Below are 16154 nucleotides of genomic sequence, written 5' to 3'. Positions count from 1 at the left end.
TTAGTCACTAAAGAACACTCTCAAACATTTGTATAGCTTTAATTACTAATACATTCCTAACTTGGAAAAATTTGCTTCTATTATGATGGCATCTTTTCTTAGAAAATGCAAGTCTTAAGAACAGTAAGCAAGTGTGTGGTGTATTTTTACAGATGTAAAAAAGTATTCATTTTTGATACATTTGGACCACAATTTATTTAAGCTTTCAAGATGCAGTACACAATGTAAGTTGAGTCAGCCCCCAGATGACCACCCTCCATCCACTTCATTTTTCTTTCTGCAGTGCTAAATGTATTATCTCTATTGAATTTAAGTATGAAAATGCCCTGTGCAATGACAATTAATAAGTCATCAATCCTATATCCATCATAATGAAGTATCGAAAGAGTCTTGTTTCAAAAAATGGAGAGAAACAGTCTTTGGCGACGGGATCATCTCCTGAGGCTGCACCCAGCGCACTTCCAGCTTTATTAGAGGATGCTGAAAGAGCTGACCACCAGCTTCTTTAACCATCTTTGAAAAAAATAAAATGATAAATCAGACTTAAAACGTATGACTCCAAAGGCTGATAGCATCTACCGTTTTCACAAGATTTCAGCTGTGGTTTATTAAACTGCATATACAAAATTGCGGCAACTCAAATGCACAGCTTCCAGAGAAAATGCAAAACCAGATAGTGAAATTACAGACATCTGGACTTGTACAAGTATGATCTGGTACCAATACCAAAATGCAATGTTCTCACCGTATCCTACGAAAATCAGTTAAGAAGCCCTAACATTGATGTTAGTTACCAATCTGGACTGTTCTGGAAACAGCCACATGCTATCGAACGTTTATGAAGCAAGTACTTTTTGAAACAGAGCAAAGAGGACAATGCCACAAAGAAACTCACTTTCCAGTTTCTTTTGCAAGATCACACCAGTCTCTTCGGACTATATCCAATCCTTTCAGTTCTTGTTTAGTTACGTATTTCCCATCTCCTGTTGGTTCCACAGTCAGAGCAGCATATTTCTTCTTCTTTAACAGTAGCAAGGACTTAAAGACTCCATCGATATCGATTTCCAACAATTTATAGAGCTTGTTCACTTCACTTTTGATCTGTGAATGCATCGACATTAAAACCAAATTCAACACCTTAAAAACTATGGACAAATTTAACCTCCATCAAGACATATATCATTCTTAAGTTTTAAAACAAGTAACATCACACACTGTGTATTTGCATACACTTTTTAAAGACTTGTCAGATATGATTAATTGTGAAATTAAGTGCACAGTAGTTACTATGAACTATTATTAAAATTAAGGTTCACCGATTGGCTTCTTCAGGATTTGCAGCTTGGTGTATCTAACCCCCTAACTGAACGTGACCTTGCAGATAACTGACTCCAGCCCGTTTTACTAGGGCAGATACTCCATCTAGCCTCCCACATAAATAAAGCAAACAAGGGATTTCAGAGTAGGGATCTCCAGTTACTACGCAAAGATAAGAGACGGTCACTTAGACAGAATATGGAAATTGCTTTATATAAAAGGTGCCTTGCAAAGGTGCTTTTTTTTCTGCCCCTAAACTGGGGAGGGGAGGGAGAAGTACGACTGCACACCAGAGCTCTGTGTCTGCATGTTCAACTAAAACATGCACAAATGGGCAAGTGTTTATTTATACCCTTCCCCACGATATTCTACAGCCTGATTGCTTTGAGAGGAAAAAGTGCCTTTTTTTCTACGCACAGGCTGTGCCTTATCCACATACAAAAGCTTGAAATTGCACTTGATGTGTTGTCTTAATGTAATACCAAACACCAAGTTGCTCCACATCTCTTACCTCTGTTCTAAGAGGAGAGAGATGCAACATCTCAGAACAGCACATGCCTTCCATGACAAACTTTGGTTCCAGTACATATTCCCCCACCTACTGGCTTGGCCAAATTGCATTTTCCTTTCTTCATACATTTTTACTTTAGTTTCTTCTACAGAATATCTGCACATCACTCCCCAGTCATCCTGTTCTGTCTTCACATGTTCTACTCTTCATTTTCTTTCCTCTACAATTTTGTTTCCCTCTTGGCTTTTAGTATCTACCTATCCACACTTACTCCTCCGTTAATTCCAGTTCTCTTGTCAGAGACCATCAACTATGAACTATCCTTTTCTTAGGCCTCTGAAGTTTTATATAAATGAAATTTCTTTTGCTATCTAATGCATATCCTCTCTAAGACAGGAACAGTTTTGCCAGCATAAAATCTCACTACTTTTCTCTCTAGCTTTGGGCCAATATTACCAGTTTTAACAAAAACTTTCCTTATAAAATTTTCCCTATATATATAGGGGAGAGAGTGTGTGTATTTAATTTGTCTTACTTAGATCTCCATTTTTTCCTATTGCAGAAACTGTCAACACTTTTAATAATCTATCCTTAGAGTTTTATATCCCTTGTATATTTACAAATTATGAAGGACATCATCAGCAAAACTATTTTGCCAAGAGGTTCTTATTTTGTTCATTAAAGCAAAACAGTCAAACAATTCCTCCAAACATTTTTCTGCTATTTTTTTAAAGTCTTTTCCATTTTTTTTACATCATACTAATCAAGCGCTTAAAAGCCAGCAACAGTGCAGTATTAAATGTAGCAGCAAACCTGATTCACAAGAATGCACAGAAAATTAGAAACATATGAAATTCTGCTGAGTAACGGCTAAAAGGGGCATGGATTTAAATAATGAGGGGTAAAGGGTGGGAGTGAACACACCCAGAAACCTGTGAGACAAGGCATTAGATGGGAAAATTCAGGAAGAAGAAGAGAGAGTTCTTTCCAATAGAAAAAACAAAATTACATCTCTCAGAGGAATGCCTGATTGATGAAGACAACCTATAAATTCACACTTCACATGAGAAGAGGGGTACATCCGCTAACTGCTCACACAGCAATTGTTTGCATTGAACCTGTGTGCCTTCCATACAGTCTACATTAAAGAAAAAATATGAATGCAATGTAAATATCCCTCATCTCTGAACACGAAATTTTGGGAAAGAAATCATTATGCAATAGAAGAGTGACATTTTTTAGACTGTTCCTCATCAACAGATACAATTCTCCATCCTGAAAATTGTTTATATGAATTATGCAAAATGAGGAAAACCTAAATGATAGAAGTGTTTGCAAAGAAGTCACTATCACTTTTTTGAGGAATAAACAAACAAACAAGAAACACAAGAACCACTTTTTTATGCCAGAGAAAGAACATTGCGATCCACAGCTCTCACAATGATGATGCTAGTTTTGAGTGTGTGCTTATTTACAGACGTAAGTTTATTCACTTTTAAGATCAAGTGCACAATATGAAAACATTAATCAAAACAGGTACATCTTAAAAACACACAAACAAGTGATATAGGACACAGAAGTGTATGGGATAAGAAATCCTACGTTTTGACTCTTAAAAAGAATCATTAAGCACGTGACAAGTTCAAAAACCCACCTATTCTCTCAGTGAACCTGAATCAAAGTCAGAAATATTTAACGTACGACGACAATCCTGTCAGACTTTGTAGAAGTTGTTATTATTTAACTGTTCCTCTATAACACTTACCCAGCAAATGGGAGTACAGGGACAAAGACCAAACCAGAATGAAACCACACACACAGAGCTATCGTAAGATTAAACTTTCTTACACACTAGTGTATATGCACACTTGAAACTATATACTTGGTCTTGCACGTGGCAAACAAAAAAAGAAAGATTTCTTTCTTCTATGCCATCAACCCTCCTGCAACTTGGTTATGACGTCAAGATATTCCTTTTTCCCATGCTCCTTAAATGCATCTGCTTCTCAAAGTACCAACTTGGCACGGAGGCAGAAGTATCCTAAAAAACCCAGAATCACCCTTGCCTTAAAGTTCCATGACTTTTGTTTAATACTATACTGAAAAAAGCCCCTACTTTTTCTTTGTTTCTTTAGAACTTACATAGTTCTCATTTTCACCCCAATTTCTTTCCTCTTTCAAAAACAACTTCTCTCGCATCTTTTCTTTAAAATGTTCTGAAACGCTTCTCACTTCTCTACCACACCTTCACAGAGCCACAAAATTTCCACATTGTCAGTTGCCAACTGCTAATCAAACACATCTCTTCCATATCTATTACACCGTGGGAATTAATATTTGAATTTACCACTGGAAGTCTGATGGCACATACAGTGTAATACATACTATGTAACTAAACGAAACTAAACTGATAGACACTTCTCATGTCAAAACAAAAATCATTAAAATAAAAATTGTGCTCACATTGTAATTGTAAGGTACAATTCCTCCACATTAGTTCTATGTTGGCTTACCTCGTATTCAGATAGTCTCCTGGTAACTAAGGATTTGTTAGAAATCTTTTCTCCCAAGTAACAAGTTACAGGACAAGAGGAAATGGCCTCAAGTTAGGCCAGGGGAGGTTTAGATTGGATATTAGGAAAAGCGTCTTCAGAGAAAGGGTTATCAAGTCTTGGAACAGGCTGCCCAGGGAAGCAGTGGAATCGCCATCCCTGGAGGTATTTAAAAGACAGGTAGACATGATGCCTAAGGACATGGTTTTGTAGTGGTTTTGGCAGTGCTAGGTTGATGATTGGACTCGATGATCTGAAAGGTCCCTTTCAACATAGACCATTCAATGATTCCATGAATGTTTTGTTCTAATTTAATCACTTTTAAAAATGCACAGAGTAGCTACACTTGAAGATAGGGCACTCTGAGCTTTTACTACTCCATAGCTTCCATAAATGGTCTAGTAGTTCTTCCTCATGACCTATTCCCTGCTTATGCCACAGAGTCCTCTCTTAGCACTGTCTGCTCCACTCCTAGTGTTACAACACAGGCATGTAGGAAAGCTTTAAAAAGAAAAAAATTTCCTTACCTTGTTCCCCAGCTTGAAGACCTCATCCAAATTGGTGCTGTTAGTGTTTATCATAATGGAATCTGTGTCTCCATAAATCACTTCAAGGTTCATCTAAACAAAACAAATTGTTTTGAAAAACAAACCAAAACCACTCCATCTCTTTAAAGTCCCACTTCAAGATTCAAAGAGATTGCTGTCCATATATTACCCTTAAATACTAAAAAGCAAAAAAATGTAAAGTAAGGTTTTACTGAGAAGTCTGTACATTTAATTAAAACATATTTGAATTTAAAGAGAATAATGAAACTTAAACCATTGATATGTTTAAAAAAAAAAATAAATCACTGTTTAGTTGTGTACATAATATAAGTAGTTAAAATTTTACTAAATGAATGCCAGTGCACAAGTCTAATCTTCAGGAACAGCAGGAACACTAATCAGAAACAACTTTGGACTGCTAAGACACAAGAAGATCACTGGGACTCAAAGACCGCCAGACCAATTCAGGCTATTCAGATAAGACATTTAGCCAATTTGCTTGAAAGGTAATAATACAGTCAGGTATCCTATCCCATTTGTAACCATCACAAAATAAGTCGTTCTGGATTAAAAAGAAATCATACTTATTATAATATAATAGTTATTAATGTAGTACTCTATTTTAAACAAATCTAGTGAAGGTATTGGCTAATGGATCCGGTAACTGAGAATATCACAGTACTGTCCAGATTAGGCTGCTCTTTTTACACTTTTTCAGATTATGTATGTGGCTTTGTATTTCCATCTCGCCATTCCCACCTGTTTTCTTCTGCTGTAATCTAATTACCTGTGTAAGTCCTCCCCTGGACAGCAGATCTTTCAGGGAACAAGATTCTCCTTTTGGATAAGGATCTTGCTACTGTGATCCACAAGTTTTGTATCTCCAGGTTGAACTACTGAACAATTACAGTTGGAGATGATGAACACAAACACCTACTTGAATCCTTCTCTCTAACACTCTGCCCTTCGCATCATATCTCATTCTGATCCTTGTAACAATTCAAATGCCCTACTTGGAAAAGATTGTGTTCAAACACCAGCCAGACTGCCATAATGCTCTGGGATAATAGAGCAAACTCCAGACAAATTGAAGCACATAAAAAAAGCCTGAGGTGCATATGAAAGGAATAGCAAGGAAGAAGGTGAAAAGAAAAATTGTCAATACCAGTAAATGTCACCAAAAAATGGGCAAATGCATCCAATTACATAATGTTAACTTGAAAAAATGAAAACCTGATGTCTTCAGGGGTGGAAAAATCAATGCAGCTGTAAGAACTGCAGCATGGCTATGTCCATGTTAAACTCCATATAGTCAAAAAACCACCCTGTGGCAGAGTTTAAAGGAAGCCAAAAAATAAACCGTAATAAAACACTAGAACACATGGTGTAACAGGTCTATGAGTAAACTCTAATTAGCACTGTTGCTAATTTGCTTGAAACAGTCACACATAGGCTTCAAGCGGGGGCCAGATCATATCTGTGGTAGGAAAAGAAAAAAGCTATAATCCATTAGGAAGGATTACATTTGTAAACCAGGCATCCTAAGAAGTGATTTCAGGTCTGTTTGGGTTACAGTTCTCCTAGAATAAAAAAATTTCACCAGGTGTGCTCTTTAAGAGTTGTTGTTTAATGAAAATGCTCAGCATTACCTTTTGCACCATCTCCTTGGTATGCATCAAAATCTGAAATGAAAAAAAATAATCAAAGATTAGCGTATGATATAATTACAAGCTTACACATGCAAACACATTCATTAGGTTGCTAACTCCAAATGCTCTCACCTTTCAAAACAAAGCAAACCACCTCTCTCCTGGCAACACACAGTCACCTCAATACTCCTATTACATGAGTAAATTCTCATCTGACCTTGTATTAATGCTATTATTAACTCCCCTAAAACAAGATTAAAACAAATCTCAAAATTGCATGTGCACACACACATTCTACCTTAGGAAAAAAAGAACACTGAATCAAATGCTCAAATAAAACTTAATCATGAAGTGCCGGAATTAATCCTCTTTCAGTAATTTAGGTCAGTCGTCTCCTTCATGTCCATCATCTTATCTCTTGATGTCATTGAGCTTTTTCTCAAAAACATCCAGTACAGGCTGGATGGTGCTCACTTAACAAGAACCTAGTCAAAAGGTTGATTACCCTTGTAATCATCTTAAAATGGGTCATCAAAAAGCAAACTCCTTAGGGAAACCATAACTGGGACAAGGAGCTGGGATAGAGATAGGATACAGATGTTGAATCGGTGGGCAAATCTGTGTGTAACCTGGTTTGTTCCTCAGCCAAGAGTGCATCTCAAGTTCCCTGAATGCTCTGAATAGCAATTCTCTGAACCTTATAAATAGCTATAGAGACCTCACATGAGTAGGCTGCTGCTTCCATCTCTAATACTGGTCAACATATCGGAAAGGGGTGGAAGAACGTACCATCTGAAGCCACACATATGGCTGTAGCGCAGAAAAGACACAGTAAAACTAGCTTGATGAACAAAATGTGTAGCTGATGCAGCAGCAAGGGCTTGCTGAAGTTTGCACAGCTGCAAGAGAACCAACATCCAGTCCATTCCTTCTGTCACCTGCCCATATTCCCCCATTTCCTTTCTCATCAGCATCCTAGTGCTCTGTCAGATTCCACCTGGTTAGTCCCAGTTCCCTGCTTTCGGTCCTTCCCATCCCCACTCAGCCTAAGCCTCAGTTCTTTTTCATCCAGTCCTGCTATTCATATACATTTATAGTTTTAATTTTCTTAAAGAGTTTTACTTTGAACCACTTGCTACAGCAATAGATCAGAGTCTTTTAGGTGAACCCAAACAATTTGGTACTCTAGCTATAAAGATAGCAAGGCAACACGCTATTTTAACAGGTTATGTTAAATTTTGTGAGCTACTCTAGATTTTATTATTTTGCATACATTAAATTGTAATACTCCTTGGCCACATTTGCCAAAAAGGCACAATGACGACTTCTATCCAAGAACTCTGTGACAGGGAGCGGAGCAGTAGAAATTAGCAGGGATGAGGAAAGAAAAAAAATGACGAACAGGGAAGAACTGGCCATGCTCAGTGGGAAAAAGACCATCTTAAGGGAAATCTCGTGACTTCCATAAAGCCAAGGAGCCTGAAATGATTCCAAAAGTGTTGACTATCGCAATATTGACTACTGCTATTGCAACAAGCAATTCTGAAACAAAGGTGGAATGTCCACTTCTACATAACAGTACACAAACAGGATGACAACACTGTTATTCCTTCAACATTAACAGCAAGTTTCTGTAATGTTTCTGAACCTTTAGACAATCACAGTGATGAACACTGAAGTATGATGCTCCCCTATGCTTTTTCAGTTTGTTTTAAATTACGCACCACAGATTTATGCACCAAAAGCTATACTGCCCCGGCATTCTTAGTTTCACAATGCTCGACTTTGCAAACTCAATATTCTGTTTCACCATAGTTTCTGTTCAGACACATTTTCTAGCCACTTTCATCTTCAAAGAGAAATTGCTGCACCTAAGGATAGACTCACTCCCCAGAAGTACAAAGGCATGAACTAAGCAAACATAATATACCATTCCCTTCAAGGCACTTAAGGAAAGGTTAGGTTCCAAGCCACCACGTAACTGTGGCACAGCTGACTCACAATGAATGTCCTTATCACAGTTATTCCCCAACTACATATGGATACCTATGGATTTACACTCTCTGGGTCAAGTTCAAAACATGCAGTTAGTTTAAAGACCATCCACTGATGCTGCAAACTCGGTACTCAGATGCCTGAACTCTGCTGAAGGCCCAAACTGCAAAAAGCTCAGCTGGCCTCAATCTTCTACGTAGACAAAGACGGACAGGAAAATGGTGAGTCTTAACTGCAGATCCACTCTAGGCAGTGTATGCTCAGACGCACCCGATTCCATTTTAATCAGAAGCTTAAAAAAGATATTCCACTCCTATTCATCTGCGAGTGATTCAGACGGCACCGCCCCAGCACCTTTTCATGGAGTTTTGGAATTATTCTAAAGACACATATCACTGGTACATGACATCAAATTTCATATACAGTAATCAGAATCCCAGTTTATTTACACACACACACATACCCTTCTCTCATTTATTAGCTAACACCCACAAAAAAGGTTATACCTTTCTCTTAGTACTCCAAAAGCAAAGAGGAATCCCTGAAGCAAAATTGAATAATTGGACAGAGAACCAAAGAGTTTACATGTAAAAGAAAAGACGGTCTACCATTTTTTCCCTTGATAATCTCTGGCATTTTCTACTTAATTCTCTGAAATAACTCTATCTATTAATAGTTAGAAAGATAATTTTTTTTTTTTTTTTTTTAAAAATAGGATTACCCCCTACTAAAAAAACCAAAACTGTTCGGCTGTGCAAAGACTATTGTCTAATTGTCTCTGAGGACAGCGGTGGATGTAGGCAATAACAAGAGGGTTACAGACAAGTTAGCTTCATCAAGTGACTGGCATATGCTAGTGCTACCCATTCTGACAGGAGATCACTTCTAAGTGCCAACAGCTACAAAACAGAAGGTTATAAAGGCTTGCTAAATTCATTAATAAGGCAGTCGGTAGTTATCTGATTTTACAGCAACACCTGCATATTTATCTTCTCATTACCAATTGGATGATGGAATTTTTTTCAAGCACATTTCAAAAATCTGCCAACTTCAAGTGTAGAAAAAAAAATAAACTTTGTAGTTAATTTTTCCCTTAACAAAGTACAGCTGTTGAGAATAATTGTTCAAGATCTTACCCTGTAATGTCAACTGCAGCAGAACAAAGAGTATTTAATTAGCAAATCTATCCAGTAATTCAACACCTATTATATAAAATGCCTTCGTGATTTTATTCAGGATAATTTGCTAAGAGGGTTATTACTGACATTCAGATGAAATTTAAAATTCCTACGCAAGTCGAGTCATAATAGCAGTAATGATCCCCCCAATCAGGAGATACTGTGTCACACAAGGTTCTTTTGCAATGCAGCAGCCGATTTCCTGACTTCTTAATTCCTGGGCTCAGCTCGGCTCAGTGAGAGCCCTTCATGCCAGTATTTCAGTCAGCAATACATCCTTAATGGGACTCTATTAAAATACCTAGAATAAAAACGATTTTTTTTGTTTTTGGTTAAAAAGAATGACAGCACTGCTATCATATCAATCATTATCAGTTTATCAGAAATGCACAGCAAAGGAAGGGAGGTTTATAGTGAGGCTGGGAAGACAGAAGAAAGAAGGAAGAGAATAGGAAAATTGTTACTCGGTCGTTTCCTTTTGCAAATAATATTGCGCTGCTCATGAGAGCTGGATTGTCTCCTATTGCAGGCAATCCAAGTAGGAAGAATTAATTGCCTGGCAACCCATCTGTACAGCCGTGCCCCCTCCCCCCCAGCAAACATATACTTCTAGAAACCTGTGAACTTCTCAGCACAGTGAACATCTGTGAAATTCTATTTTAACTTTTTTCTTGTAAAAGCAAGACTAGCAACACACATTCTCTCGCCCATGAGCTGAGCGTCAATATGAGAGATTGTAATTGTAGACAAGCAATGATCAAACTGCAAAATTCCCTGTCCTAATTCTACTCCAACTCACTAATTAATTAAATGAGGATGCGATTTAAGAAAGGGAATGATTAAAAATAAATAAATATACAAACAACAGCTTTACCATTATCTATTACATCAAGTATTTTTAAACATACCGTATTTAAAAACCACTAAAGAATACCTTCCTACAAGAGGACGCTTATGCGAAAACAAGCTAAGATAGCTGAGTTAAAAACCAATGGGATAGGGCACAAAACTACCATGCTGATGCAAAGATTTCTCCTGAAGAAACACCAATTTTCTGTAGATTCCTGGGGCCGCAGACGTGAAGAAACAGAAAGGGAGACTTACGACCAGACTGAAAAGACTGACCAGAATGATTGTGAAAATATTGAACCAAAGATGCATACCAAACCAAACAACAACAACAAAAAAATCGCTGATGCATTCACTTTGCTAAAGGAGAAAAACTAACACTCTTACGAGCTTGGCAAAAACTGTATTTTTTACGACTACCTAGAATCATAGAACCATAGAACCATAGGGTTGGAAGGGACCTCTGGAGATCATCTAGTCCAACCCCCTGCCAGAGCAGGGTCACCTACAGCAGGTTGCACAGGAACGCGTCCAGGTGGGTTTTGAATGTCTCCAGAGAGGGAGACTCCACCACCTCTCTGGGCAGCCTGTTCCAGTGCTCTGCCACCCTCAAAGGAAAGAAGTTCCTCCTCATGTTTAGGTGGAACTTCCTATGCTCAAGTTTGTGCCCATTACCTCTTGTCCTGTCGCTGGGCACCACTGAAAAGAGCCTGGCCCCATCCTCCTGACACCCACCCTTTAAGTATTTATAAGTGTCGATAAGGTCCCCCCTCAGTCGTCTTTTTTCCAGACTGAAGAGGCCCAAATCCCTCAGCCTTTCCTGATAAGAGAGGTGTTCCTATCCCCTAATCATCTTGGTAGCTCTCTGCTGCGCCCCCTCCAGCAGTTCCCTGTCCTTCTTGAACCGGGGAGCCCAGAACTGGACACAGTATTCCAGGTGCGGCCGCACCAAGGCAGAGTAGAGTACCTGTAGTTATCTAGTGTAGACCTGATTTTTTTTTCCCACCTCAGCTATTTACTTGTGCAACTATATAGTAAGAAAATAATTCTGTCAGCAGCTTTAGTAATTCATATTAGCTAGTCCTTCCCATGACACAGAGGAACAAATAGGCAGAAAGTGTTAACAGGTGTTACAGTATGTAACACCACTCACTAATCTACATAAGAACTATCTCTGAACATCTGCATTTTTGCAACCTATTCATTAACTTTGCTAGTGTTTTGTGAGAAGTAGCCTCGAGCACCAATAAACCACAGCCATGGGATGCTGCAAAAAGGTTTTATTAAGGAGGATTTTCAAAGAAAGTTTCAATCACTGGACAAAAAGGCACATATGCCATAAGCAAAAGTGAAAGAAAGATGGAAGGCCACAAGGAATGAAGCATTGTAATACAGCCTTTTCGTTAGTTGATGGACTTAATTTAGAGAAGTTTGAGTGACCAGATTCAAGTAGTTAATAAGTATGTTTGTTGTAAAGTGTTTTTACCAAGTATTTGCTTTACTTAAGCAATGCATTGAAAGTTACATTTCCCAAAAATTTACACTCAGGAAATGTTAAGAGCATCAGAAATAGATGCCACGCTGACAAAATTTTCCCTTCTAGTTGTTTTTTTTTTCCAGAAACACTGAAATTAACTGTCCATACTCCACCCAACAAAGTTGACAGACATCAATGCAACTTTGATAGATGCTGTGTATAAAACCAGAATTGGATGGTGCACCAAAACCAAAGGGAGAATGGTTCCAAGGTCTGAAGCAGTGCACACAAAGATCCAGTAATACATGTTTACAGGCCAACAAAAGGTAGGATCTTCTGCCTCACTAACAACAGAAAATGCACAGAAAAGGCAATAATGGAAGCGTGCTGAACACAACAGTAATCGTGTACTTTTGTCACACTTTGACAAGGAATGCAAAGATGATAGTAAAACACTGAAGATGATGATGTGAATCAAATCACAACTTGAAGACAATGTTCCTTTGGTGCCAGAAACAATTATAGATTTAAAATTCTATAGTATTTCAAGTATTCATGGTGAGTCTCACTGAAGAGAACAGGAAAACCAGAATTAATTCCTTCCTAAATTGTATAATTATTGGTTATGCTGCGCAATATATTACGAACCATGCCATACTAAAGGGAATTTTGCCTATTTTGCAAAGGATTATTTTGGTACTGGGATAAAAGAAAAAACAATGAAACATACTCCTACATCTTTGGACAAAAAGTAAAAAAAACCAAACCAAACCAAAACCAGAAACTTCTGTGTTGGAAATTCATTTAAAATCTTGGAAATGGAGAAACTGAGTGTTCAACAACCAAGTCGAACACTTGAGTGCATAGAAGGTAACTGACCCAGTTCTGACTCCACTTCGTGTTCCCAGAAGCAATAAGAATATAATATCCAGGGGGATAACTAGCTCTGAAAGACATCCGTATGGCATGGGCATCTCCTAACCCTCCAGAGTCAGTAATGGTCCTTCCAGAGAAACCAAACACTAGAACCAGTGTCAGTTCCTAGAGAAGCACGAGGGCTCACAGCCCACCCACAGAATTATTTTTGTTCTGACCTAAAACGAATGAAGGAGCAGGAAATTTTCTTCCGTTTCATTCCATGAAAAAACAAGATCCACAACACCCAAAACCCCTTGAAGAACGTGGTACTCAAACCAATTTCAGCTCATTAACTCTTATGAATATTTTTTTATTTAAATCCATTAAATAAATCTGCTTGATGAACATTTTGTACTTAACTATAAGACGCAAAGCTAGGTTTGCTTGATATGAAAACCTTTTGTGCATTTCAAGTACACATCAAAAGCTAACCGTGTCACAAACCACAAGTAAAACCACTTCTAATAAGAAAGAATATGACAAGCATAATTTACTATTTCCTAATAAAACCAAAACATGTGTTAAGTTATTCAATATTTAAATGCATACAGACAAGTATATCCTCCTTAGAGAAAACAGCAGCATTTGTTTCAGTGAAATGAACGAACATTTAAGACAGGAAAGATTTATTTTGCTTTGTTTCCTAAATTGAACTGGTTTAACACATTCAGCAATAGAGAATCAATCTTTCAGAAGAAAAAATAAAATGACAAGAACAGTAAATAATTAAAATGAGTTACTTATAAGCCAAGGCTTCCTATTCAATGAGAAAAGTTAGAATCCAGTCAAGGTTTAAAACGGAGCACAGAGATTTTTGTCCAAATAACAGCAAAATCTATTCCTGAGTAGGGAAGAATAACCATACTATCCCTCCACATCAGGTTTAAGTTGAACTATAGTTTTAGAAATCATCCTTCAAATATATAAGCATGTCTCTCAATCTTGAGGTGACAGGAATGTAAGTATCGTTTCATCTCCCAGATAAGTTACTCTTGTAGCTATGTAACTAGAAGTCCTAGAGAAATCAAGGAGTGCGTCTCAGAATCAATAGTGAAGACAGTTTTTCAAAAAGATCTATTTCTGTAAACCAGAAAAAGAAATAAAGCCAATAGTCTAAAGACTGAATTTTTTTTTGAAGCAGTGGATAAACTCAGTGCACTATCCAAGATGATGACAAATTCCTTGAGAATCAAATCCTGTCCCCCTCCATTTTTATTTTTTTTTTTTAGTAAGAAGCAGAAAACAGGACTTACATTTCCATAAGGCCTTCCCTCCCTTATCTTCCAATTGTTAAAGAAAATTTCATTATAAAAAGAAAGGTGTGTTGAACATGGATTACTTTTCTACGTAATCTTAAAAAAGATGCTGGTCAGCATCTTACAGGTAATAACCACAACTTGTGTGCTTGGAAAAAGAGAAGGGCTGGGGGAAGACAAGCAAGTGCTAAAGAGAAAAACAGATGCAGAAAACACGTACTACCTCATGAGTATTCTTAAAAGAAAAAGCAAAAAGGACTTGTACTGAAAAACCCAGCCTCTTTTTTAAAGAGCCATAGGCATTTTGCAATAGGTATACTGAACAGAACAAGGCAACCTCTGTCTAGATACAGGTATATTCACTGAAAATGATCCTGAAATTTCATAGATGAGAGGACATGCTAGTCTTGGTAATGAATAGATTGTCAGCGAACGTTGTGTCCATCAAAAAAAATCTTTGTAAGTGGTTTGAACTGCTTTAAAACTAAACTATTCGTTCATCATGCCTAAGTGGTTGTCTATCAAAGCACCATCTATTCAAATTCAGAAAAGTATTTTAGCCTCTAATTACCCTACAAAGAAAGTTCTCTTACCTAATTTCTTAAGTGTCATGCAAGATTTTCATAAAGCTTATAATTTTGTTTCATTAAACTAGATATATTTAGACAACATGACAGTTGTTTTTATAAAGTTGAACAATACTCATTCATCCTCTATGGCTGCACAGTTGGTATTAGCAGCAGGGTTTTGTTTTCTTTATGTTCATGGACCTCTCTTTGAGGACCAAGAAGTGCTTCGACAAGGCAGGATCCATCTGACTACGTGGGGCAAAATGATCTGTGCCAACAGGCTACCCAACCTGGTAAGGAAAGCTTTAAACTAGGATTGATGGGGGTGGGAGTGCATGACCATGAGGAAGCTGCAAACCACCACGGGAAGCAAAGGTGGGGCATGATGTGAGCAACAACACAGGGCCCAAAGGAGCCCTCTTCAAGCGCATCCATGTAAATAAGGGAGCGCCTACAGGACAGTGTTACGCACAAAGTTCTTGCACTCTTTCAGGGCATCATCAGGACCGGGAAAGACATGTGCACTAATGCACACAGCACGGGGAACAAAGAGGAAGAATCAGAAGTCTGATGCAGTTACAGGGATAAGACTTCACTGGGATCATGGAAATATGGTGGAAAACTCTTCACTATATTCATCACTGACCTGGAAGAGGTGATAGAGTGCACCCTCAGCAAGTTTGCTGACAACACAAAGCTGGGGGGAGTGGCTGACACACCAGAAGGCTGTGCCGCCATACAGAGAGACCTGGACAGGTTGGAGAGCTGGGCAAAGAGGAACCTTATGAAATTCAACAAGGGCAAGTGTAAGGTGCTGCCCCTGGGGAGAAATAACCCCATGCACCAGTACAGGTTGGGGGCTGACCTGCTGGAGAGCAGCTCGGTGGGAAGAGACCTGGGAGTCCTGGTAGACAACAGCATGACCATGAGCCAGCAATGTGCCCTCGTGGCCAAGAAGGCCAATGGCATCCTGGGGTGCATCAAGAAGAGTGTGGCCAGCAGGTCGAGGGAGGTCATCCTCCCCCTCTACTCTGCCTTGGTGAGGCCACACCTGGAGTACTGTGTCCAGTTCTGGGCTCCCCGGTTCAAGAAGGACAGGGAACTGCTGGAGAGGGCGCAGCAGAGAGCTACCAAGATGACTAGGGGACTGGAACACCTCTCTTATCAGGAAAGGCTGAGGGATTTGGGTCTCTTCAGTCTGGAAAAAAGATGACTGAGGGGGGACCTTATCGACACTTATAAATACTTAAAGGGTGGGTGTCAGGAGGATGGGGCCAAGCTCTTTTCAGTGGTGCCCAGCGTCAGGACAAGAGGTAATGGGCACAGACTTGAGCA

At 38.6% G+C, this 16154-nt stretch overlaps 1 protein-coding gene across 1 annotated transcript in view; it reads right to left on the bottom strand.

Annotated features, from left to right (window-relative positions):
• Positions 1-16154, bottom strand: part of POLA1 (DNA polymerase alpha 1, catalytic subunit) — a 205507-nt gene that overhangs the window by 123477 nt on the left and 65876 nt on the right. Inside the window, exons 27-29 of the mRNA XM_063343448.1 lie at positions 6578-6610; positions 4908-5000; positions 896-1101 (exon numbers count right to left, since the gene is read on the bottom strand). Of these exons, the coding sequence (XP_063199518.1) occupies positions 896-1101; positions 4908-5000; positions 6578-6610 (332 nt within the window). The remainder of the gene's footprint in view (positions 1-895; positions 1102-4907; positions 5001-6577; positions 6611-16154) is intronic.

The sequence above is a fragment of the Chroicocephalus ridibundus genome, chromosome 1, assembly GCF_963924245.1.
Source record: "Chroicocephalus ridibundus chromosome 1, bChrRid1.1, whole genome shotgun sequence".
In the NCBI taxonomy this organism is placed as follows: domain Eukaryota; kingdom Metazoa; phylum Chordata; class Aves; order Charadriiformes; family Laridae; genus Chroicocephalus; species Chroicocephalus ridibundus.
Note: the sequence above shows the minus strand (reverse complement) of the source record. Positions and strands in the feature narration are given on the sequence as shown.